At 38.7% G+C, this 27,982-nt stretch overlaps 1 protein-coding gene across 2 annotated transcripts in view; it reads right to left on the minus strand.

The window, feature by feature from the left end:
* The window catches only part of WWOX (WW domain containing oxidoreductase), a 908,680-nt gene that overhangs the window by 653,867 nt on the left and 226,831 nt on the right, over nucleotides 1-27,982 (minus strand). For both annotated transcript variants that reach the window (XM_006909708.3, XM_025045381.1), the window contains exon 6: nucleotides 24,034-24,122. In XM_006909708.3, the coding sequence (XP_006909770.1) occupies nucleotides 24,034-24,122 (89 nt within the window). The remainder of the gene's footprint in view (nucleotides 1-24,033; nucleotides 24,123-27,982) is intronic.

Below are 27,982 nucleotides of genomic sequence, written 5' to 3' on the forward strand. Positions count from 1 at the left end.
CTATTATCTAAAGAAGGTAAAAAGAAACAATGGAAAATACATGCAATACTATAAATGACCCATATTTTCACTATATAAAGAGTGTTTATAAATCAATAAGAAAAACTTTTTCTGAGTCTAACAGAAATATTGACATTTTAAAAATTCATAAAACTAGGTTACAAAACAACTAGTACAAGATTTAACATGTTGAACTCTACTAGTAGCAAAATTTTAAATAGGATTTTTTTACCTATTAAATTAGCAGATTTGTTATTATTGTTATTATATTTTTATTATCTCATATAAAGCTGGTGAGTATATTCCTGCACCCTGGATATTAAATGGAAAATATGTATCATGAGAATTAGAAAAATTCACATTATTTCACCCAGTAATCCTCTTTCCGAGCAGTACACAGGGGGGCAGTGCTGAGGAAGCAGTTCTCAAGGGAGAAATACTTTATCATCAATAATGTTTAGAATTGCCATTGCGTGATAATAAAATACACAGCAACCTTTACTCAGTTTTCTTATTGGTTTTGAATTTTCTACAAACAATGCTCCCCCATTTTGCCTACACGCAGGGCAGACCACTCCCTCAGTCCCCTCTCATCCCCTCGATATATCACTGCATCTATATGGGATCCTAAAAGATATGTACACCAGGAACATGCAAATGGGACCTTATCTGAAAAAAGGGTCTCTGCAAATGTAATTAAATTCAGACCTTGAGATGAGATTATCCTGGATTAAGACAGAAATGACCAATGACTAGTGTCCTTACGAAAGAAGAGAAGGGCAGAAGACACTTCGAGAAGGAGATGTGAAGGCCAAGGTAGAGACTGGAGTGTTTCATCCACAAGCCAAGGAATGCTAAGGATTGCCCACCAGAAGCTAGCAGAAAGGCACTGCATGGATCCTCCCTTAGAGCCTCTAGTAGGAACCAACCCTGCCAACACCTTGAATTTGGACTGTTAGCCTCCAGAGATGTGACAGACTAAATTTCTGGGTTTTTTTTAAGTCAACAAATGTGGTAATTTGTTATAGCCGCTCTAGGAAACTAAGACAAGTTTCTAAGATTCTTTCCTAAAGAAATACTCAAAATTTATATAAAAGCTTAGGCATAAGGATGAGTAATAATTATATATAAGTGAGTCAGAATTATAAAACTCTATATGAACTAGAAGCAACTTAAAATCCAGCAACATAAGAATGATGAGCAAAACCCCAGTATTTTGCAAGGTACCTTCCCAGTTAAATCATTTGACTTCTTTTGTCTCTACATCCTTCCCTTTATCCACAAGAGAAAATAAAATTCTTCAAAGCTGATTTTTTTTTTTTTTTCAGTGTTTCTCTGTCTTTAAGACAAGTCTGGGCATTTGGAATTTTGACACCATAACCTCTTGATGACACCTCCTGTAGTTACCTTTATCCTTGCCTGCACATTTTCTCAAGGAAATGCAAACTTGTGTCAAGCAAAGAAACTTGCTTACCAAAGACCCAGCCTGGAGGCACAAACCCACAGAGGACCTGGGAAACCTTTTCCTGTTTCACCAAATTTCAATACTCTTCATTAATGTTAATTGCACAACACCAGAGGGAAAAATGTACCCTCTACCTAAAACTTGTCACCTCCGTTAATTAAATACAGGCTTATGGAATATGAAACTATAAAATGCTAAACTTCTTTAATTGTAATGGCACTTAATTGGCTTGTACTAAAGGAAAAGAATTCCTTTAGCCTCACTTTAATGAGGTTTTTATTATTCAAATGGCACATTTTGCTCTGTTTTGACTAAAAGCCATAGCGATTCAAAAGGCTCTGAGATGATGAATATTTACAAAATATCAAAAGGAAAGTTCAAACTATAAAGACAGTACGGAAACAAAAATAGTATCATTTTGATTCTAAAGTTTATGCTATTAGTCAGCACTTTCAGGGACTGGCTTTTTTCTTCTTTGGTGGATTCTGGTCTGGGAGGGATGAGTAAGGACAGAAAGGTTGTCTTTCATGTATAAACTGGAGATTCCAATGTTGTGTGTTGGGGTGGGGCGGGGGAGAGAGAGAGAAAGGGGGGGAGAGAGAGAGAGATGAGAGAGAGAGAGAGAGAGAAGAGAGAGGGGGGAGAGAGAGGGAGGGAGGAAGGAAAGAGGGAGAAAGGGTGAGAAAAAGCGCTTGTTCTCTGTGGTGCTAATCTGCCTATGGAGAAAGCCCCTACCTCTCTATTGCGTGGGCCTAGGACATTCTCTGAACCTACTGGTAACGGGATCTCATATGTATCCACCCCAAATCTAAATTCTTCATCTTCTTTCCTTAAGTCTCCTCCACTTCCTGATGCCCTTATTTCTTCAATGTGTGATACTCTTTAACCAGTCACCTGATATAAACACTTAGGAAATATTTGCTATCCTATAGTCTCTATGACTGTAGGATAGAGACAATATCTCCAGACTTTTAGACCTCTAGACTTTTCAGGGATTCTTAATATGTTCTGGAATGCCTGACATTTCCAATGGAGTGAGTGTTATGTTCTGCCTAGTTCTGATTTACAGGTCAATTGTACCCACCCATTCTCAACTGCTGTGAGCAATGACTTCTCCAGAAAATTGTCCTTGACTGGCGGGTGTCATCACATCTGGAAAGTCATGCCCCCCACCTAGATGCTCTCTGAAAAAAGAGACCCAACTCTAGGGTATAATTTCTTCTCCAAGGCTCCCTGTGGGATCAGGCTCACACTAGTTTCTAGTTGAACACAATCTGTTTCCCTCTTTCTTCTTTTGAGAGCATTCCTCCAATAAATCATCGGACCAAACATCCCCATCCCAGGCTTGATCTCTAGGGAACTCAAGCTCAGACAACCAGTTACTCCTGTTTCTGGTTCTGATGTTGTTAGCTTTGGTCACTGCAAGAGCCCATACCTGGCCTTGCCATCTCTGCTTTCTCCCATTGTGAATACTGGGGCCACGTTAAAAACATTTCGAGAGTGTAACAGGAATATTTACAAGATATTTTTTAAAAATTTATAAAATTAGATTATAAATAAGCAGTACAAGATTTAATATGTTAAATTCCACATCTAGCAAAAATTAGAATAAGATCATTTCTACATATCCAATTAGCAGATTTATAACATCATTATATTTTTATTATGTATAAAGCTGATCAGAAAATACTTTCCTACACCTTGGATATGTGTTGTTTTAAGACAATACATTTGTGGTAATTTATTACAATAGCAAGAGAAAACAAATACAGCGAGGTAATAAATGTTTTCTATTTTAAGTCACCAAGTTTGGGGGATATTAATTATCTGTTGTTTAAAACAGCAACAAATAACTAATATATGCATCATACTATGTGAAAGAAGCCAAACTCAAAAAGCTACATACAGAATACTTCCACTTATATAACATTCTGGAAAAGGCAAAACTCTAGGGACAGAAAAAAATCAATGGTTGCCATGGGCTGGGTGTAAGACAAAGGGGTGTAGGGGAAATCTGAGGGGTGATGAAACTGTTCCATATCTTGACTCCATGACTATGTGTTTTTCACAACAATAAAAAGGGTGAATTTTACTGTATTTATAATTAAACAATGTAAAAAATGGAGAAAACAGTAATGCTTTGTGTGGCTCTAATGGTACTGATCATATCCCCAAGATGAGTCATTTGCATAACTGTATACCGACTACACCCAGTGGGACTCTAGTAACTGGACCTCATTCACCTTCATACCTCTGGAGCGACTCACAGAGCATCTTGCACCTGCCATGTGATTAATACAAAACTGCTGAACTTAATTGAAGTCAAGTAAAATATGCAAGGACTATTTATAATGTGGTTTGCTCTGAGTTCCAGGAGAACAAATTAGATAAAGATTTTTAAAATCTACTTGCTGAGAATACAGGAAAACATAACATGGTAGAGATTAGAGAATCTTTGGCCTTGTCTACGGAACTCAGGCTGACTGTCCTCTGTCCTTTCAAGAGCCAGCTTAAATCCCGCATCTCTTGAAGAAACTCCCTGAACCACCCCAGCCAAAAGAATGGCTCCTCATCCGAATTTGTAAAACATTTAGTCTCTGCATAGTTCCTTAGGCAATTGCTTGGAGTTAGTCTTGGAGCAGACTTCCTGAATGCTCTGATGATCTCAAAAATCCTTCTTTGTATAGTTTTATGACCTACTTAGGTTGTAGGAAAAAGGGTGTAGTCTCACAGTTTTGTCATCATGTAAAACTGACCCTGAGACCTGGATCATAGAGAATGGTCAATAAATGCCTGTTTATCACACAAGCCTAGAAAATATGAACTGAGAATGGCCTACACGCTTTCCTTGCTTGGGGCATTCACATGACTTCAGTCTGAAAAACACTGTTGATAGTTCTTGCAATGTCAATATTCTATTTTGATCATCATAGCAACCCATAAGGTAGGCAATATCGTCACCATTTTTTGAATTAAGCTTCAAAAATGTTTTGCCAGTAATTGCAGGAGCCAGAATTCAAAAACAGGACTACCTGCCACTGAAACCTTTACTAAGCCATGAAATACATGCGCTTTAAAACAAGAGAATAGGAATGTGTACTCCTGCGGGCCTAAGAGGTTGAACATAGACAGTGGTCTGTCTGACGGTGCGCCCCAGAGTTGTTCAGCGTGTACCCCGTGTAGCAGTGCTATCACGTGTCGATAAGAAATCAATAGAATAAAATGCGTGAACTTCAGCCTCTCTCCAAACTGGCTCTCATTCACAGGAAGGACAGGCGTGGGGATTTCCGGACAGCAGGGAATTTCATGACATTGTTACCACATTTCTTTCTGATCCCGGCTCAAGAACTACACAATGCTTTCTTGTCTTCCTTTAGTCTTCCACTTAGATGGATCTAACAGAATCCATCCCTCTGCCCCAGCTACCCTTTTCATCTCCCAAGGGTTACTCAAAAGACACTTCCTTCCCCAAGAATCCTTGCTCCTCATCTGAGAAATAAGCAATATCCCCTCTTTTGAAATTCCTAAACACTCTCCCTAGATCTTTTACAAGGTTGATGATAGTGTGATTGACAGAAAGACAGACACAACCGAAGGACACAAGTCCTTTGACTTAACTACCAATAGACAGTTGCATGGGACAGGAGACCCAGCTGTTTCCTAAGTTCCCTGACCTTCTAGTCCCCAGCAAGGCACCAAGCCACTAGTGATATCAACCCAATGGGCGGGGGCCCAGCATAGAGATGCCAGGATCCCATTAGCATCCTCTAAAAACGTCCGCTGCCATAGTCAACCCTGCTGACTATGCTGGACACTCATCAGTAACGAGAAATGACCCAACCCCAGCATGCCCCGAGTGTTTTGTGAATGTCACCTCCTGAGAGGAAGCATCTCCCAGGAGGCTTGGCCTTCAGTCCTGTCTGGGGTGAACCTATTCCTACATTATTTAACACTTTCTATCACATGCTACATATGTAAATGTTATCTCTGCCAATAGACAACAGTCGATGCCCATAAGGAGAGAAGTCTCTGTTTGCCTAAGGTCTTGCCTGTAGTAAGAATTAAGCTTTGTGTACATATCTGAATGGATACATCTGAATCAATGCTATTTCTCAATGACATTTGGTCTATAGAACATTACATAGCCATGTTTTACAATATATTGTCCTCAAAAAAAGTGACTTGAGTAGGAGGAAAGAAGTTATTTGGTTCTGGCTGATCAATAAAGACAGAGTTATTTATGCTTTTGAGATAAGATTGGCCCATAATGACTCAAGGAACCTAAGAATCAGATATGTAATTTCAAACCTGAGAACTTAGAAGTATGCTATAAAAGATCTGTGAGGAGCAGTAGCAACCATCACGGCATAGAGTTAGAGTGAAGATCTGTAAATCACATTGTAATGTGCTCCCCACCAAAAACGAGGCAGACTTTTACAGGTTAAATAAACACCCTGAGGAGTGTTAACACAATTGTGGCTCTTGGGGATTCCATTTCAGACACAGCAAAAGAATGAGCTAAGTGGAATGTTACATACAGGGAAATACTTTTCAATTCCTCCCTGAAACAGAATGTCACACCATCTGAGGCACTTCTCAAGCAAGTCGCAAGAATTCATACTATTTGGAAATACAGTGAATTTAATAGAAGGGGCCTAAGGACTCAAAATATCCCCCAAAATTGTTTCTCAGTTTTACCTGCTGTTCAGCTATCTATTCCTCCCAGAAAAGAAGGGAAAAAACATTATAGAATTTCAATGTGGATTCTGCTTAAGTAACTAGTTAGGCAAGTTTATTTTGAATTTACAGATGGCAGCATAAAACAGAACACAGCAATTCTCTTCTACAGTACCTCAACCCAGCGAAGGTTCTTTACATTCCGGCAAACCACCAAGACCTCAGCTATCCAAAATACAGGGAGTTTGCTACTGGTCGAATTCAAGATGATTTTTTGGTGGTATATAGGCGAACTTTAAAAAAAATACTAGGAAAAAATATGTAATTAGTCTTTTAAACTCACAACGATAATAATGATTAAAAGGGAATGATAATACCTACCTTGTTAGATAGTTATGAGAATTAGAGAAAACTGGTAAATTTTTAGCAATGGCCATGACATTTTCTGTTTCCTAGACCTTGAGCTATACTTTGGGAACATGATATCTATCAATAATTCAGAGATATAAAATCTGTGTATAATTTTCTCCCACGTTTATAAAATACCTATACTTTGTTTCCCATGCCATTACTCAATATCTCTGGGAGATAAGATTCTGAGTAAATATGCAAGGAAATAAAACAAATAACACAAGAGAAATATGAACACATAAAATCAACATCAGCTTAGGTGGTCAGTGATCATCCTGCTATGTTTCTAAATTTTTAAAGGACACACATATTTCAAGAATGTGAGGGACACCATCAAGTATTAAAATAATAATTAACCCAGAGTGTGTTCAGCTGTCAAGATAACCTAGCCACACTTTTTTTTTAAGTTGGAATAGAGAAAATAATCTGAATAAATCAGTGGGAATAGAGCAGAGCACTGGCTGTATCCTCTGGAGACCACCAAGAATTTTTCATTTCATGCACCATTTACAACTTCTTATAGTGAATTCCAGAACATACACTTAACAGAAAATGGAAACATTTTTGTTTTTGTTATTTCCTTTAATTTTTTCCTCATGTCCATTATCTTGATTAAATTTTCTCATCCCATCATATGTAGTCCCAGAAGCAAAACCTCAATCCCATTGTTTCTAAATAGGGGCAAATGTATAACAGGAAAAATGCATCAATTTGATAATTATGTCACCGATGGCACTTGATCCAATTGACATGATATCTCGAATTCAGGTCTGACTCTTTTGTGTTACAGTTCCCAGTTGTTCCCAATTTTCTCCTGCCCTTTGCATTTGGTACTTTACTGTCTTGTGTTCTGGGAATATTTAATAAAGTGAACAATCAATGATGAGTACAATAAGGATGGCAGAGTGGGGAGAGTAAGAATAAATAACTTCAACTGCACTTATAACCTAGTCACCTCACTTGAACATTGCTCTCATAGATTGAGAATATGCAAATGAACCAAAGTCTCTCTTGGCAAATTCCCATTTGTTCATCTGACAAATGAATCATGGTCACGTCCTTAGGAAATTCACTTGTGATATGAAAGAAGTCTTGGGAGGCCAAATTGAAGTTTAGTAAACTCCACGAGAGAATTCAAAGAATGTGAATATTAGTCATATAAATGAAAGAAGGGAAGAAGCTGGCAGATATGGAGGGTTGGGGTTGGCATTATTTAGAGCAGAGGGAATACGTTTTTCACTATGTCCTTCAGTTTTCTCATATACAAAATACAGTAAGTCATAACAGTAAGTCATATACAAGACACAGTAATTCAATGGACTAGAAACCTCTGAAGGACAGTCACCCCTGTATTCCCACACCTACCACCATACCTGACATACAATAGAAGTTGTTGAATTACTGAATCCTTGAAAATTAAAAATCTCTTGTGAAAGCTCTCTGCATCTTTTTCATACCTATTAAGCTCACTGTCATTTGTTTTTTAAAAGCACTGACTGTATGCATGCAGTCAGTGCTTTAAAAAACAAAAACAAAACATAGAGTCTCTATGTCATCATTGTCCACAATGCAGTCTTTTATGTGCCACTTGCCTAATTTTTTGTCAAATTGAAGGACCACCAATATTTAATTTTAAAAAAATGCAATGGGAACTAACTCATCGGTATTTCTCAAAATCACCATTTGCAAAAACATCTGCTAAGTGGGGTAGCTGCTTTTGTTTTGGGTTTTAAAAATTAGTATATGCTATAATAAAGAGAATATTTGCCTGTGTACATATTATGTGTAAGTGGTGGTATATGAACTTTGGGGAGCTCAGGTCTATGACTCACAGGGCTTGGTCAGGTAGGCTGCCTGGCAGTGGAAGTATTAAGTTAACAGTCCATGTGGCCCTACAATACACATCCCTTACTGAAAAATTGGAATTATCCAGGAAACCAGAGTGAAGGACTAGAGCTAGTAGTAAGTTATTTGGCTATGCCTACTAAGGACACATTGACTCTTACAACAAAAAAAATGTGCCTTCTCTCTTTGACTAGGATTTCCTTGTGGGAGGGTCCTTACATCCACGCCACACGGTGTCCAGTACAGAGTCTTGCGCATGGGGGATTTCTGGCATTTGTTGATAGCACTTCTATTAAAACAATACCTGGACATCGTCTCTAAGTAAAACGCATTCCTATAAATACTTCACTCAGTTGACGAGTGGGAAAATAAAGGCAATGAAGAAACATAGTAGCATTCCTTCAAATTAAAAGTATATTTTGTAGACATAACGCAATATTAAGCATTACAAGCCATTATTTAAAAACTTCTGCAATACCATGGATGCATAAATTCTGCTGAAAAAATTTAGTTTTTTATATATTTGTAGAATGGATGTAAGTACCAGATGATGATTTCACTACCATATGCAATAAGAACTTATTTAAAACCTATCCCATACAGTTAAAATGAAGGGTTTTAATGTGGGGAGGTGGAGGTGAACCTACATTGACAACAGGAAAAAAATTAGTTGGCGAATGTGCTCAAGTGCATGGTCAAGTCACTCAAACAATAAAACATCTCATACATTTTGTAAATTTCCTTGCCAATGAGGACTCTTTTCTGTTTTGCCTAGAGATATATGGAGCTGTAATAGAGTTCAGAAAGGCCTTGACAGCTGTGTGCTGCCATTCAGATCTGAAAGATTCCATGTTATGATAAAAATTAATGTACTCTGACATCCTCTGGGACTCCCTGGGCCCTGGGAATAGCTAATGAAGAAATACAATCACAGCCTAGCCCGAGAACAGCATGCAGCTCTGGAGTTGAGGATTAATTCAGATGTGGTGGCAGTGTGGCCCTCTGTCATCAGCTATAAAGCAACCAGACCCCGGTGTCAAAGGGAGCCAGCACTGATTGGTTAGAATTATTTCTTGGGTCAAGGGAGATCAAATAAACAAAAAGTTCCACAAAATAATTGAGCCTGAGTTAGATTCTATCTATTACTTTGTGCCAATGCTCTCTTCTTAAACCAAATAAGGGTCACTTAACATCTTGGTCTTTCGTTGGCTATGATCATAGACTTGACAACTTATTCCCAGGGCACGTGCTTCCTCAGTGATTAGAGGACCCCTGGGCATGTCCCAAAGGAAACTTCTTCAAGAGGTGCTCAGAAAGGGTCGTGGTGTTGAGCTTGAGAAGAACGCTGATCCCCGAGATGTTTCACCAGCCCCCCAACTACCTTCCAACACCTTTAGCCCCTAAGTACCATGATGTCTTCAAAGAGGGCAAAGCAATGAGAATAATGTTCACAGTCCCATTATTTGTAGTAGCCACAAAGCAGAAAAAAAACAAATGTCCATCGACTAATGAATGGATAAACAAAATGTGGTCTATCCATATAACGGCATATTATTTGGCAATAAAAAGCAATGAAGTACTGATATATGCTACAACATGGATGAACCTCAAAAAACATCAGGCTAAATGAAAGAAGGGAGTCACACAAAAGAGGACATACTGTATGATTCCAATTCAGATGAAATGTCCAGAATAGGCAAATTGGTAAAGACAGACAGTAGATTATTGGAGGGGGTAAGGAGGAAGGTAAGAAATGACTGCTAATGAGTACAGGTATGGAGTTTCTTTTCAGGGTGATAAAAATGTTCTGGAATTAGTGGTGACATGCTTTATAGCTGATGACAGAGGGCCACGCTGCTACCACATCTGAATATTCTACAACTCAATGAATATACTAAAATCCATTGAATTGTGCACTTTAAAATGATGAATTTCACACTATATAAATTACACCTTAACTTTAAAAAACTATCCCTGGCTCTGAAAAGCCTACCCTGAAACTCACAAAATGAGTTAGGTAGCCCCCAGCTGGGCTCTTTCCCCACTCCCTAGAGCAACAATGGCTAAGAGCTCTCCAGGCCCTGTCCACTTTATCCTTTATATTTCCACCATGAATGAAAGTTGAGACTTAAGCAAAATACAGTGAATTCAGAAAAAAACAAAGTTTCATTTTCTGTGGACAAGTGATAGGTGACACAAAGATATGAAGTTTTGGTCTATGACATTTTTTGAGCCTATTATTAGAATTTTACCATGGCAAGCTGAATTTATTTCTCAACATCTAAATTCTAACCATTGTTTAAAGGTTTAGGTTGAAATTATTAAAAATTGACACATTATTCAATGTATTCTACAACCTTATGGTATTATTTTGCTAATTTATCATCTCCACTAAATAATTATTGAACACCTAGGAGAAAATGTATTATTAGTATATTTTTTCAAAAATATTTGAAATATATATTTAAAAAACAGAATGTGATATTCTGAAATATGAATAGTTGTGTTAATAGAGGGGTATATATAGTATATACATGAATAAAAGTTTATGATTAGATTTGTTTTAAAATAATCTAGAAATAAAAAGACAATAGATTGAATAAAATTGACCATATCTTGATAATTATGGAAGCTGGGCGAAGGGTATGGGAAGGTCCTTTATACTTCTTTTCTTTCTTGTGTATATTTGAAAATCTATATAGTGAAAAAAATCAGTATATTAGATGAAGTAGAGGATCAAGTCAGTGATTTGGAAGGTAAGGTAGCAGAAAACACTCAATCAGAACAGCGAAAAGAAAAAGAATCCAAAAAAATGAGGATAACCTAAGGGGCCTCTAGGACGACATTAAGCGTACCAATATTCACATCACAGAGGTACCAGAAGGAGAAAAGAGAGAAAGGAAACGAAAACATATTTGAAGAAATAATATTGGAAAACTTTCCAAACCTGCTGAAGGAAACAGACATACAAGCCCAGGAAGCACAGAGTCTCAAACAAGATGAACCCAAAGGGGACCAGACTAAGACACATCATAATTAAAATGTCAGAGATTAAAGACAAAGAGAGAACCTTAAAAGCAGCAAGAGAAATGCAGTTAGTTATCTATAAGAGAGCTCCCATAAGACTGTCAGCTGATTTCTCAATAGAAATTTTGCAGGCCAGATGAATTGGCACAAAATAATCAAAGTGATGAAAACCCAAGACCTACAACCAAGATTATTCTACCCAACAAAGCTATCATTTAGAATCAAAGGACAGATAAAGAGCTTCCCTGAAAAGAAAAAGCTAAAGGAGTTCATCACCACCAAACCAGTTTTATAAGAAATGATAAAGAGATTTCTTAAAAAAAAAAAAAAAAAAAAGACTGAAAACATGAATAATAAAATGGCAATAGCTACATATTTATTAACAATTACTTTAAATGTAAATGGATAAAATGTTTCAATGAAGAGTCATAGGGTGGCTGAATGGAGAAGAAAATAAGACCCCTACATATGCTGCCTACAAAAGACTCACTTCAGACTGAAAGACACACAGGCTGAAAGTAAAAGGATGGAAAAATATATTTCATGAAAATGAAAATGAAAAAAAAATCTTGGGTAACAATACTTATACCAGAAAAAGTAGATTTAAAACGAAGGCTATAGCAAGAGATCAAAAAGGACCCAGTAATCCCAATTCTGGATATTTATCCAAAGAAACCCAAAACACTACTTTGAAGGGACATGTGCATCCATATATTCATAGCAGTATTATTCACAGTCGCCAAGATATGGAGGCAAACTGGGTGTCCATCAAGCGATGACTAGATAAAGAAGAAGTGATACATATACACAATGAAATATTACTCAGGGATAAAAAAGAATGAAATCTTGCCATCTGTGAAAACATGGATAGATCTAGAGGTTTTTGTGCTGAACAAGTTAGAAAGAGAAAGACAATTTGCATATGATTTCCTTTATGTGTGGAATCTAAAGAACAAAATAAATGAACAGGCCAACAGAAACTCATAGATACAGAGAACATTTTGATGGTTGCCAGATGGGAGCAGGTGGGTGGGGGAAGGAGTGAAAAAGGAGAAGGGATTAAGAAGTACAAATTGGTAGTTACAAAATTGTCATGAGGATGTAAAGTACAGCATAAGGAATATAGTAAATAATATTGTAATAACTATGTATGGTTTCAGATGGGTGAACAGTTGATAAATTATATAAATGTCTAATCACTGTGTTGTACACCTGTACAGAACATCATCATAGTGCAACAAAAAAATTAGAACCTAGCATCCAACAATTCGAGATTGGTTAAATAATTTTACCTATATGCAACAGATTACTGTAAAGTTCTTAAAATTCAGATTAGAGAAATATATTTAATAACATGAAAAATACCACGGCATACTTAGTATGAACAAAATTATGTAAGTTTGAATAAACTTCATACCCACTTGTGTGGCTATAAGAAAAAAGGATGTCTATAATTTAAGTTTAAAAAAAAAAGGACAAGAAAAAGTGTTTGCAAGGATGTGAAGAAACTGGGATTTTCATGTATTGCTAATATGAATGTAAAATGGTGCAGAAGCTGTGGAAAAGAGTTTGGCAGTTCCTCAAAAAGGTAAACATAAAGTTACCATATGATCCAGCAATTCTACTCCTAGGCTTATACTCAAGAGAAATGACAATATATATCTACACAAAAACCTGTCCATGAATGTTCGTAGCAGCATTATTCCTAAAAGCCAAAAAGTATAAACAGCCCAGATGTTCATCAGCTGATGAATGGACAGAGACTACCCAGGACTTGAGGCCCAGTTGTTGCATGGACTGTGCTCAGCGCCCCACACGGCAGTGCATAAAAATAACCTGAAGCTTTTAAAAACTCTAAATGCCCAGTGTGCACCCCAGAACAATTAAGTCAATGTCCGGGGGTAGCAGCCAGGTGTCAGTAATTTATGACAATTCCCAGCTGATTCCATGGCACAAGTTGAGACCCACTGTTCCCAAGCGACAGCCTCGTGGGAGTTTGGAGATCTGATGAGGAAAACTGAGGCACTGCTGTCCTTTTACATGGAAGACACTCTGCCAAGATCCATTTCCCAAAGCTATATTGTTTGTGAACTTACCCATTACTTGAACTTCTGAGACAAACAGAAACCTTTATCTTCTTTGTTTTTAGTTATCAATTATTGCATAATGTCAGCTCAAAAATCTTTTTGATTATGAGTCGGTGACTGTACTATAACAGCAGTATAAGCCTACAAGGCAAACTAAACCTTTCCGCTAATTGAGAGGATCTGTTTATATTTTTCTGAATGACAAGGTATTGAGTAAATACTTACAAAATGAAGAAAATAAAGCACTCATAATATTAAAAACAAATTGCAGGGACAAGTACTTCAACTAAAAATATAATATTCCTTGGGGATTTCCAGCAGGCTGCCACAGTGTCACACTGTTGATTTATTTCAAATGTATATTCAAGTTTTTAGGCTAAGAAGAACTAGGTTCTCAACAATTTACTGGGGAAAAAAGATGGTTCCCATGTTATTAAAATGTGATTTCAGTGTGGTTGAAACACAAACTTCCCAACATGTCAATTATGTAAAAGCAGAATTCCAATGTGACAATGGTTAGATGGTAGGTACAAGGAGAAAACCAAGCTGGATTCATGGGTCAAGTTGGGAAATATAATTTTGAACCACAGACACTGAAATGCCTTTCCCAAGTCTTACATAAACCAAGAGTTCTCTGAGAGTAACCAAATACGAACCCTAACATCATGGATTTGCTGTGTCAGTGGCTGTGTAGGTGGTCTCAGTGTAGGTCAATGAACAGGCTTGGTGGGGCTCAGAGGTGTCAGTCCCTGTCCAAGCCAAGCAATGCCAGGCTAGCCTGTTCACATGACCCATGCCACACCAAGAAGCCCTGGCTCCTAACAGATAAATGTGTTTATAGATTCCTAGAAGGCAACATTTATGTTATTTCTCTAAAATAACTACTTTACATATGATTACTTTAAAATTTGTTTCCCAAGATCTGGAAACACATAACCTCCTTGCCACCCAAGAAGGGACCAATTCAAGAACTTTGAATGGCTGAGAATTGGTACCTTACAAGCAAAATTTGTTCACCAAATGGAACTATGTGTTTGTATTTTCACCCTCCCTCCCTCCCTCCCTCCTTCCTTCCCTCCCTTCCTTCTTCTCTCCCTCCTTCTCTCCCTCCCATTCATCTACTCACTCACCCATCCATTCATCCACCTACACATCCATCCATGCTCTTCCTTGACCTTACTATAAGAAAGTAAACATAATCACTGGAAAGGATGATGATAATGAAAATAACGATGATAGAAGCTAAAATTTATTGTGTTTATTAAGTATCAGGTACTATATTTTATAAACATTATATTATTTAATGCTCTCAACCACTCTGCAATGCTATGACCATCATCTCCCACTTTTACTGATGAAGAAACTGAGGATCGGAGAGATTAAGAAATTTTCCAAGGTCACCATCTTAGTAAGTTATGAAACAGAGATTCAAAGCTAAGACAAAGATGAATTAGCCAACATTTCTGCTTCTCTGGGTCTCAGTCTAACAAAGAAAAATCAATATAGATAAAAGCGTCCCCAAAGTATTCCAAGCATGATGATTGGGTGTGGGTCGATGCTTCAAAAGTGACTTGTCAATTCAACATAAGAGGTGTAGACATAAGAGGAGGGACTGAGGGAGGCTCTGTAGAGGATGCGACAAAGTCATCCAGTGAGTAGGTCATGAACAGGCAGGAGGTACTGGAATAGCACAAATCAGGAGCATAGGCCCAGAGTTAGGAGGCAGAACTTGTAAGCAGCTCTGTGGGGAGCAGAGCATAAAGGAACAGGGTTGGGAAGACATGGCTATAAATGAGGGTGGAGGAGGGGCCAGACCCCAGAGGCCTTGGTGGGCCACACCAGCAAGTACAGCCTTTGCAGTTCAAGCAGCAAAACATCACCAAAGGGTTTTTCCACAGGTCAGTGTCAGGGATGGTTTTGCATTTGAGAGCAATCGCTCCGGCAGTTCTGACGTGTAAATAGCAAAATGACCCTTTGGTCTTCTCCTGTCTACCTGATCAGCATCATTATGAAGGCAAGTAGGAACTAAGGGAAAATGAACACTGACATTTAGAGTAAATATATAAATATGACTGCAAACAAGAGTAAATAGCTGCCATTTCTGCTTAAACTGACTCCACAGAGAGAAACCTTCTAGATATTTAGTAGAAAACAGCCTGAATACCGTAAATAAGGGGGTGGGCCTCTCTTCTATTGGGTTTGTTTAACCTCTTTTCCACATATTTCAGAAAACAATTTCTTCTTAGTGATAGAAAATGGCTGGAAGAAGCAACTTCTTCAACCTTGAAGTGACCTTAATAATTGTCCCAGTAGGCAGAAGTTGTCATCCATCCTATTAATGGGACAAATCTCCTTCAGAGGCAATGTGTCCTATATGATGCACTTCCCAAAAGAAGCAGTTCTTTCTGAATCTCCAAACTACTGTCTAAGCTGAGCTCAGTTGGAGAGCAAATTTTAGTCTAAGTTCTAGACTCATTACCAACTAGCTAGTTTGACCTTGGTCACAGTTCGTAATCTCTATAGTCTTCGATTTCTTGATCTATGAAATATGCTTGAACCATAAGACACTGCCAATCTTCTACCATTTTTGACTTACTGAGTCCTTGTGAGGATAAAATGGGATAGCATATAAGAGCTTAGCTGTGCATGACACATAATAAATAGATGATAAATTTTAGAAGCTACTATCATTGTTATCATCATTAACTTGTTCCAAGTCCCAGTTAGGGCTTCAGTGTCTTCATCATTAAAACAGCACTCAGTTGTCACAGTTGACCTGTTTTCCCATATGGTGATAGTTCCAAAACTCACCACAGCATGCTGTTCTTCAAACTGCTATCTCTTTTATCAGTCTCTAAGTATTACAAAGTACTTTTTGCAGAGAATTAAAATTGACTATGTACACAACATTGGCTTCATATACTTATTCATATTGACCTGACCTAGTGTAACTCATTTTCTAAGAAAAAATAGCATGTATTTCTCATAGTAGACAGGATACTATTAAAATGAATTACATTTCAAGGGACAATGAGATCTGGTCCAAAGATGAGCAAACCACAACTACCAGTCCAAATCCCAAATCCAATCCAATTCCTGTTTTTACAAATAAAGCTTTATTGGAAAACGGCCATGTCCAGTCATTTATACTTTAGCAGAGGCTACTTTTGCATTACAATGGTCTCATTCGACACTCAGGATTCACTCAGTACAGGCTGAGTGGCTGCTAGAGACCCTCTGGCTCACAACGGCAAAGTATTTATATAGATATCTATATAAATATTTACTTGATGCTTTCAGAAAAACTTTGCTAAAGCTAAAGACCTAACATCGGCTTATGTATGTATTGGTGGGATGGTGAGTGTGCAAACAGGCAACCACAGAGTATTTACCCTCCAAAGCTGGGTTTTTATTCTTCTTGGAGAAGAAGTCTTTTTGTGTCTTTAATTAATATACATCACTTTGATTTTACAAAATACGATAGTGATGGCTGAACCTAGAATTCTGTTGGAAAATCAAAACTTAATTTGCAAATACCGTTGTGGTTATTTCTAACATATTTTCATGTAGTCAGTAGCAGTGATGACTTTTAATGATGGCAAAAAAATGTTCACTGAAATTTTTTTCTGACAAATTTAATTGCGATGTGGCCCCAAATTAACTTAATAATTTTTCTTCTCTACCAAAGATGTCTTTGAAGATCATGATCATGAAAAGTTATCAAAAAGTCCTGAAGCTTCATGACTATTGTACGAGAGAGATAAGGTGTAGAGAGAAGTGAGATGCAAATGGTTTAATCCTAATGTCTGGTCCAGTTCCTGGCACCGTTGAAAGCACTGAATAAACAATAAAGTAAAGGGGGAAAAATTAAAAACAAATAGTAAAGGAGGGAAGAAGAAGGTATGTGGAGTACTTCGATATCCCAGAAGATATAAGTGCATTATTTTTGTATGTCCCACTGTACCTCACTTAGTCAAAGCAGGTTGCTCTCAAGGCAACTTTGATCACCTAGAAAAGTTGCCTAAAGCAAAGAGAAACAGATGTAGCAATGGCAAAGAAAATAATCTAGCCATTTACTCTGAAAGAGCACTGAGAATGAAGTATCCCTCAGGTCCATGGTTTCGACAACAAAGAATAAGAGGAAGAATACTCAGGAGAGTGATAAATGCTCTGTGACCCTCAGAGGAGCATCACTATAGTAACGATCATATCTGTTTGCTTCTAGTCATGCTTATAGACTGGGGCAACAGAAAGCTGATTTCCCCTCTTCTCTTGATTGCCAGCTCATTGCAAAGCTCATTCTTAGGCCCAATGTTTAATAATTGTGAAAGGCCTTATGAGATCCACTCTTCCTCTAAGATCACATCTTAATAGTTCACTTTTATCTCCCTTCTCTGTTTAACTATATTTGTTATTTCTATTTTATCACAATGTATGTATGTCTTCTTAAAATTTTCTCTAATCATTTGAGGATCAAGGTAAGAAATAAATACATATTAATAACAGTCATAGGCACAGTGCACTTAGCTGTGTCTGGTTATTTCATGCATTACAGCTATTCTCCTCATTAACCCTAAAAGGTATATGTGATAATCTTCTTTACATGGATCTGGAAAGTGAGGCTCAGAGATGCTAAGACTTTGCTCAAAGCCACACAGCTAGTAAGTAGTAGAGCTGGGATCTTAATCTAGTTCAGTTGATCTTAAAAACCTGCATTCTTTCCACTATACCATTAAAACACTATGGCCTTCAGGCAAATCCAGCCCATCACCTGTTTTGATAAATAATTGGAAAACAATTAATTGGAAAACTCATCCGTTTAAATATTGTTCATGTAGCTTTCATGCTACATAAGCAGTGTTGAGTGGTTGCATCAGAGATCTTATGGCCTTAGAAGTCTAAAATACTTACTCTTTAGAACTTTACAAAGTTTGCTGACCCCTGCACTATACTGTACTACTTCAAATAAGTATTTTGTTTAAAAAAGAAGGACAGTATATAATCTATTTTAGAAATATTTTTAAAGAATTATATACAAAAGAGTTGATGCCTAAAGGGTTAATTTTCAGAAGACAAAAAATGTACTTGGAAGTGCTCTTTCCTAATATTTCTAGATATAGTAAATGGTTCACAATATGATTTTTCAATAACTTAAGACAGAAATGTATGGATGGGAAAAAATTAACTTGTATACTTTTAAATTTTTTTCCTTAAAAAGTCATAATTAAGATCTAGATTTAGAGAGTTCATTATAGCTAAAATCTGCCTCTCTGTTTCTCTTTTCTTTTAGTTTTCATACTGTGTAGAAAAAGTAACATGATCCTCTGTCAGGCAAACCAGAAATGGATTTCTCATGTTGAGCAAAGAGTCATGCAGATATGTTGGCTAAAACATTATACTTAAAATTGAGCAGAGAAAAACAAAGATTAAGCTGTAATTCACACATTGGTCTTCAGGGTAATTTATCTCTCAAAATTTGGAATTTATTTATAATTTACAGCCCACACACTTCCACAGAAGGATTTTAAAAAGCAAAATTAGGAAAAGAATCCAAGAATATTATATCTGAGATTAGTAGATTCAAGTTCTGAAAGTAATTTAGTAAAAGAGAAAATAAATAATTTTGTTAAAAAATTTTTCTCCCTCAATGTTTAAAAAAGTAAAGAGGAAATAGAAAACTATTCTTTAAATCTTTCATTTCAAATATTATTATCCTATGTTATTTTTTAAGCGAAATAAAGCCTAATTTCTTTTTATGCCAGAGATAGAAAGTTGAGAAGAGAAAGTAGAAATCCATGATCAACAATGGAGTTCTAGAAACCTTTAGAAATGCATGTATTATGTTAATATGAACTTACTATCAATTTCAATTAACATCCATGATGAATCGAAGCCCTGGGTCAGTAATATGAGAGATGATTGATAAGCGGGATCAAAGCATGAGTTTCCTATATTATGTGACATTAACAACTTTTAAAATTCCAGGATTGGAATCTAGGTATCCACTATTTCAAGGACATATGGAACTCAAACTGTAAAACATTATCTATCTGAAAAAGAAAAAATATTTATGGAGCTCCTACTTTTATTAGCTGTTAAACTGTCTCCGGCACTATTCAAAACGTGTGCTTCTTAGTAAACCAAGCAGCTAGAACTATGGATTAAAATATGTCAAAACACCACAAACAACATACTATTATTTCAGAGCCCATCACAGAAAATCTCAATATTTGGTCTGAATGATCACTATGGGTCTCAGCACTTCATACTCTGATGGATGCCTCTGCCGGCCAGGCAGTGTGGAGTCTGGCTGCTCTCCAGGATTGCATTTTAAACAAAAATATCCTTCAAAACTCAGTTTGGTTGAGACTTACCACAGGCTTTGGTTTGGAACTTTCCAGTAATGCCCGAAATAATTCGACCTGAGACACAGTGGCCGACCACCGCCACCGCCAACTCCTGGGAGAGCTGTCTGGAAACCGGCTGGGCCTTCCTGGGCTGACCACCCAGAAGAGTGAGTGGAGAATAACACAATAAATGAATGAAAATGGGGGTAGGCAGACAGAGAGAGAGAGAGAGTGGGCACAGGAACGGGTTGGTCAGGGTGTGCTGAGACTTCAGAAAACTAGCTCTAGCAACCAGGCACACACGTCCTCTGCATGGAAGACTTCACCACCACCTACGGACTATTCTTGCCAAAAATTGAAATGGAAATTTGTTCAAGCTTCTAGAGTTAGCCATCATTTCACAGGAAACTTAGAAGACAACAGAACATATTAAATGACATCCCAGGGATGTAGTCACTGAAGCACACACAACAGAAAACTCTAGAGGACAACCTGGGCCCTTAAACAAATACATTGCAGTATTTTTTTTTTTTTTTAAACAAAGGGAAAATACTGAAGGAAGCCCTATTAATTAAAATGTATTGACCTTATTTGAATCCTAATTTAAACAAACTGAGAGAGAATAGAAATATTTAGTTTTAAATGGTTTTAAGCCCCTAAATTTCTAAGTAACTTATTACTCAGCAATACATACCCACACAGAAATCCACACTGAAAAAATATGACTGAAGTGTGAGGCATAACAAAAAGAAGAGTCATTTGGATTCAGACAGAGCTGGATTCAAAATTTGGGTCCACCAACTGCCTTTAGCCAACTAGGGAAAGTCATTTAGCCTCACTGTGAAAAGTTGGATGGAGCCTTTCAATTCATGAAATAGAGATAACAATGACTAATGCCTGGGGTTATTGTAAGAAATTGAAGACAGAATACATGTTTAAGTGCTAAGCACATTCCCTTGCACAGAATAAACAAAATATTGATGAGAAACAATTATTTTGTGTAATCACATTAGCAGTGCTTGTTCTGAAATAACCTCCCTGCTACCCTGAAGAAGGGGGAGGGGGAAAGAGAGGGGAGGAAGAAGAAGAGGAAGAAGAGGAAGAGGAAGAAGTGGAGGAGGAGGAGAGGAGGAGGAGGAGGAGGAAGAGGAGGAGGAGGAGAAAGATGAAGAAGAATCCCAAAGAGGCTGAATCTCTGTCTCTTCCTGGTGGAAAGCAGATGGAGGGTGGCTCCATAGTGCAGTGAGCTGTGTCGTCCACTTGGTTTGCTTTTCGAATCTGTTTCTACCTTTTTCAGTCTCCAGCTACACAACATGCTGCCTACCCCAGTGAAGGGAAACACACTTGAGCTGGCACATGAACAGAGGGAATACACACAGGGATAGGCAACCAGGTGATACCTCCAGTGTGCTCGTAGAGAAGTGTTAAAATGGAATATTACATGGGGAGCATCCACATGGAATTTAAATGTAAGGGTTTTTCCTCTTCTCCGTCCTCTAGCACAAAAAGAGACTGGCTCTAAACTGGCAGCCTTTCTCTCATTTGTCATTATGTTTTACACACAAGGAAATTTTAATGTCTAAAGATGGGAGGTGATGATAAGAACAGAGCTACACATGTTTTTTTAGCAGCCCAGTCACCAGCACTTAAATTCACTTCTGACAGTTCTCAGAATCTAAAGACCCGTAAGTACTCAACTGTCATCTGCCTATGCAGGAGAAATTTCACTTTGGCAGTATTTCAAAAGTTGAAATCACTCGCTTTTTTATGCATATTTTTGCCACAATATTTCTTTAGAACATGTCAAGTATTGTATCTTCAAGAAACATATAGAGAAAGGTTTGTGGTACAGAATTTGCTAAAAGGAAAATCACCCTTGTTTCTGAACCTAGAAGTACAAAAATTCAGAGTCATTTGCCAAAATCTAAGATTAGGGCAAAATGGCTGATGGCTTTCTCCAAGAGTTTGAGCTTGGTGATTACAAAAGGCAGCTGAATTTGATGATTTCAGAACTACTTAATGGTTAAAAACTAACAGTCCTGTTAAGACTTGGAAGACAGTCCCAGCTATCGATAGCAAAAATGCTCACTTCAGTGTGGTCTGACAGAATCGGAGGAAGGAAAAAGAAGCAACACGTCTAAGCTCCTGCGAGGGCAGCGTGGTGTCAGGGAGAGTACAAAAAAGTCAGAACTGGACAAAAATCCTTCATCCGCCACCAACCTGCCAAGTGACTTTGTGAAAGCCACCTACTTTCTCTGATCTTGGTTTCCACTGCATTTAAAACGAAAGACAGTGTAGCATGGTGGTCAAGTGGGGCCCTGGAATGGCGACCCACATGGTCAGCCCCTCTGCTTCCCAGATATGTGCCATCAGATAACGAACCCACCCTTTCTAGTCGCACTTCCTTCATCTGTACACTAGAGATAATAATAAATAACACCTACCGCAAAGGGTTGCCTTGAGATTTAAATAGGAAAATATATGCAAAGGTTTCTTAAGTGTGTGGCGCATAATAAGCACTCAATAAATGAGCTGCCACTGCTGTTATTGTTACTGTTATTATTATTCCCTCCCAAACAACCACAAAAATATTAGGTTGAGGAGATAGCTCTTTGCAATAAAACGCTGCTTGCTGACAACTGAGATTATGGCTTGCTTGAAGTTAGCTGGGCTTCCAGTGGTCACCCATCTCTTCCCAGAGCCTAGAAGAGTGCTTGGGGCTTTAGACACACTCATTAAATGTGTGTTAAGCAAATGAACACATGGGTAAATGAATGATAAGTGAGCAAATGTCTTAAGAGCTACTGCTGTACCCTGACTGAGGGCTTCCTGAGAGCTCCTGCCGGGGATAGTAGCTAATACAGCCAATCACTGCAAAGAGCGCACATAGTAGGGCTCACCCAGCTCAGCGGGCTGGGGATGTTATCCAACTATTCCTAGGAACACACAGCCTGCACTTGAGGAGTCGGTACACTCTCACTAAGGACTCTGACTCAGTGTGTCAACCTCAAGGACTCAGACCACTTGCTTGCTCCAGAACGAGATTTAGAGAGCAGATTTCTTAACTGTCTAAAAGATCTGAGTGAGAAACTAAGGGGGACACAAGAAGAACAGGCTACTGGACAGCACTGAGAGGCTCAGATCTACATAGTACCATCTGCATATCTGGTTTAAGACATCTCTCCTTACATCCATCATCTGCATGCAGAACTATAAAACCAGTGGTCGTAACAGAGCCTAACCCAAAGACAGCTTGTCATTTATCAGTATTCCCCAAACTCAGTCACTCTGGTGCCACTTTTAAAACTCTCTTATCCTTGGCACCAACTGTACTATTATTAACTTAATCCTCATGTTTAAATCAATTCACTGAAAAAAAAGTTAAATAAAGTTATTTTTTAATGAAATTTAAACCACAGTTTCTCAGTATGTTAAATGAGAAAACAGTATTGCTTGCCCTAAAAAATATGAGATAACTGTAAAAATAAACACTCAGAAACAAAATATTGTAATTAAAATGGAGCTGACCACCATAGCTTTCCTTAGTTTTGGGTTTGAGGCTGTTCGTGCTCTCTCGCTCCCCCTCTCCCTCTCCCTCTCCCCCTCTCCCTCTCTCCCCCTCTCTCTCTCCCTTTTCCCCCACCCCCTCCCCTCTCTCTCTGTTAGAAAGAGAGGTTAGCGTGTGATGGCATAAAGGCTTGCCAGCCCCTCGCAAAGGCGTCACATTCGTGAACCACGTAAAATCAACGCAGGTTTGCAAAACAGTGGAACCTTCTCCTCAGGCTCTGATTCTCAGCCCCCTTGCAGTACTGGATAGCTGAGGTTTCTTGTTCCTGAATGCAATTAAAATGTTTTTTTTCCTCGATTCTGAGACTGCAAAAACGTCTATAATCAGGATGCGTCTTACAATCAGCTGGCTTTTATGAAGCACTTTAACTAGTGCTTTAATAGTGTCTTTTCTTTTTTATCTGGGAAGCTGTTATTAGATGGCTGACATATCTCATAATGAGAGTCAAGAAGATACGGTGCACCTTAACAGGGCCAATATAAATGAGCCTCCTGCTTGGACGCCAAGAGAACACAACAGCCTTGCGTTCTCCCAGTGGTGATCATCTGATAAAGACATTACAATAGCAAGATATTATGATCTATAACCCTACACTGGAACACTCACACATTCTTGGCCTTGAACGCTTGAGCAAAATGCTGCACGCTACGGAGCTGAGCGAGGTCCAGGGTCATTGCTTCTACCTTGGCTTTATGCTGGAATGAGAGAAAATAAAAAGAAATGATAAATAACAGCAAGTTTAGTTCATCGTATCAAGTTACAGTAAATGTGTTATGGAACATGTCGGAATTCCCCTGTTTAATATTAGACGCCCAGAGAGAATATAAATCATTGAAATGAATGGAAGAACAGGGCTTTTACTGCCAAGTTTAGGGAGGATGTGAGGCTGGGACTCTGCTAAAACTGCAGACTGGGGGTTGTGCTGCTTCACTCAGCACATCGAAGAGGCGCCTAAGGGTCTTCAGGCTCACTTATCTCCTCTCGATCTGCATCCTAAAGAACCAGAATGATAGGGGAACACCAGGACAAAGCCTGGCTTGTGCAAGAATTCAGTAGGCAACATTTTAATCTCAAAAGCTGCCATCCCAGTTCTGAAATGATTCCACAGAGACTGCATCAAAAATTAAAGGCAACTCATAGATAGAAAGTACAAAAGCAGGCAAGACTCATTTATACGGATGTATCCTGCCTGATCTAGATGCCCCTGCTTTAGTAACCCAGAAAATTCCACAGACACATGGGACACATTTGAATAACCATAATGATGCTAATAATGGCTACTGTCTATTCAGACTCTGCCATGGGCTAGGCATTTACATGCACCCTCTCATTTCACCCACACAATAACTGAGAGATGGGCTATATTTTCCCATTTTTTACAATGTGGCATCTTATAAGAGATCACAGAGGAAAGAAGTGGGGGTGGCAAGCATTGACTTCAAGTCAATCTGACACTAAAGCCCAAGTTCCCTCCAGCAGAGAAACTAGGAGGACTGGAGCAGTCGGGTTTTCAAGCAATCACGTTTCACTGGACAGCCTCTTAGCACAATTTTGGAAAGATCAGGGTTACCTTTCAGATCTGCCTTGTGTTTATAGGGCAGTGCGATTTTTAAGACTAGGTGAACTTCAGAGTGTGAGGTTAAATACTATCAGCTCTTAGACCTAGCTCCTCCAAAGGACACACAGCCAAGAGTGCCAGGCCACTGCCTATTCAGGTAAGAAGAGTCTCAAAAACACATGGTTAACTTATGAATCTTGTCTAGACTGTTATTGTGAAGTAAGGCTATGGAGATTAACATGATACCTCTAATGCTGTGAAGGGGGATGCAAATGGCACTGCTGAGAACATGCTCCACCTGAATTGCCTCATTTAGGGATAGACACAAACTGCTGGGATGCTTAGTGGATCTGTGGCAGTTTATCTTGGCCGCCTAGGTCCTAAGCTCTAACCCAAGTCCTAAGCTTTGAGCGACAAACATCAGGCCGAGGCAGCCTACTGACTTTGGGCCATCTAACATTTCTGAGCCTCGGCTTCCTCATTTTTAAAAGGTGAATAGTAATGATCTACTCACAAAATTTTGAGGATAAGTATAAAGCATCTAACGTCCTGTCTGGAAGAGAGAAGGTATTTAGTAAATGTAAATAGAAAGAGATAAAATGTAGACTGTGCCACATTCTTTCCCTGATGCCACCCACAGTCAATGGTGGCTTGGGTAGACTAACATTCAGCATGATGGATGACATGCTGTTCATGACATCCAAGGGTCATCCCTGAAGACCACAGCAGACCAGACCTCTGTTAGATCCTGAATGATCCAGGACATGTCTACTAACAGAGTCCGGTTTTAGGAAAAGGGGGTAGAAAGTGATTTCATGACTTCCCCAAATCCTACAGCATATTAGTGACAAAGGCAAGTTGATCAGTGTAGGTTCATATTCCTCAGATAAAAGTGGCAGATGCACAAACGTGCAGATTTTGGAAAGAGGAGGAGAAGCATTACCCTGGCCCAGGAAATGAGGAAAGTGGCAACACAGGGGTTTTGTTAGAATTTCTGAAGATCGGGGAGTCCTGGAGCTGGAGGATTCACAGTGAGGCAAGGCCATGCCCCTCATCCTACAGAGCAGGAAATCGCTGCCAGGAGACATGAAGCTGCACCCTGCATAGACAGCCTGGGCTTCCAGATAAGGAGCAAAACCCTAGATGCTCTCTGTCTGAATAACCGATGTTTATCTGACGGTTAGAATCTAGTCGGAGTGTAACGTCTGTCAAAGGCTAACCTATTTCCCTAGGAGATTCTTATTCCTCATTAACGCTCAAATACCTGATTTGGCATTCAGAGCCGGCAGTTAAGGTGGCCTTTCCCCCTCATCCTACCTGCTCTAGCCCCAGCCTCACTTCACTTGGAGCATGACACTCACTGCCATACACAGAATCTTATAGAACTTTGAATGCAGCACAGGAGGAAAGTCAAATATTCATTCTGTTGGGGAAGGGGTGGTAAAGACATTGTTCCTCTCAGCCAAGCCCCCTATAAAAACCCTACAAGATATTATAAAAATGCATATACATATTTCCCCCATAAAACAGAAAGAGCATTCCCAGATGGTGACCCTAAAGCAATTTTCCAATGAAAATGATGGCACAGCCAAGTGGGCCTTTGCACTCTTCTATAAGTACAATTTACAGTGGGTAAGTTGTCTTTCGGTCCTCCCCCTTCACTTTAAAACAAAGCACAGAGCTGCCACTACCAATAAGAACAAAATCAGAACATACACATCCAGGGGGAACATGGGGTCACAAGCCATCAAGTAGTTCAACAGACTAATCCACAGGCTGTGGGTTACTAGGCTCCTGGGGACAGTGATTCAAGTCCACACACTATTACTCAGGTAATTCTCCTGCCCTTGGTATCAGGTTTCTGTTGCTACGACTGACCCTGAGAAGTGCAGTGAAACTGTGCAATACAGTAAACCCAGTGAAGGGAAAACATAGCTTTTAGCATTGTGTGTGTGTGTGTGGGTGTGTGGGGGTGTGTGTGTGTGTATGTGTGTGTGTGTGTGTGTGTACGTACGTATGTGCATTGTGGGGTTTGCTCTTATGATTACCTAAGAAACTCAGCAACATTATAGAAATATTCATTGCGGGACATGCTCTAAGTGAGCATGCAGTGGCTGATGGATCCCATTTTTGAGGGATAAACTGCCGATTGCTAAGTGAAGACAAGAGAGTCAGTCTGTTAATATGAGCTGCCAAGTCTGGCCTTGAATCTGAGGCTGATCACATTTCACTTTCTTGGTTTAACTCATGAAGTTTTTGTTGTTGGTGTTAACTTTCGTTTGGGACTAATTATAGACTCATGCGAAGTAGTACCCAAGAGTTCCCATGTTCCTACCTCCCAGCATCCCCCAATGGTGACATCTTACCCATGAATTTATGCACATTATCACAACCATTACATCGACACTGGTACAATGTGATTTATTAGACCTCAGGCAATACCTGGATTTCACCACTTTTGGATGCACTTCTTTTCTTCATTTGTATATCTTTGTACATAATTCTATGACATTGTATCACACATATAAATTCATATAACCTTCACTGCATTCAAGATACAGGAATGTTCCATCACCATTAAGGAATCAGCGAATTTTTTATTAAGAGGTGTTAGAATTAGCACATGCCGTCTGGAACATGAAAAGTTTAGGCCTTGTTTTGCAGGAGTCTGCTCTCCAGATTGGCAATAAACAAACAAACAAACAAACAAGCAAAAACACATATACAAAGTCCCAGCTTAAAGTCTTGTTATAGCTTGGACTGGCCAACAAGATATGATCCAGATTCCTTAGCGTGACTCACACAAGAGCCTCTGTATCAATCAGGATATGCTTCGATAAGGAACAGCTCCCCAAACCTCCATGTCTTAACACAATCAATGACTCTTAGTCTCTCACATTTCATATCCATCCCAGGTCACTGGGGCTATGTTCATCATGGGAAGACAGGGGCCCAGGCAGATGGAACCTCCACTTTCTATAACATCACCAGCCTCTA

This window comes from Pteropus alecto, unplaced genomic scaffold (assembly GCF_000325575.1).
Source record: "Pteropus alecto unplaced genomic scaffold, ASM32557v1 scaffold42, whole genome shotgun sequence".
Taxonomy (NCBI): Eukaryota; Metazoa; Chordata; class Mammalia; order Chiroptera; family Pteropodidae; genus Pteropus; species Pteropus alecto.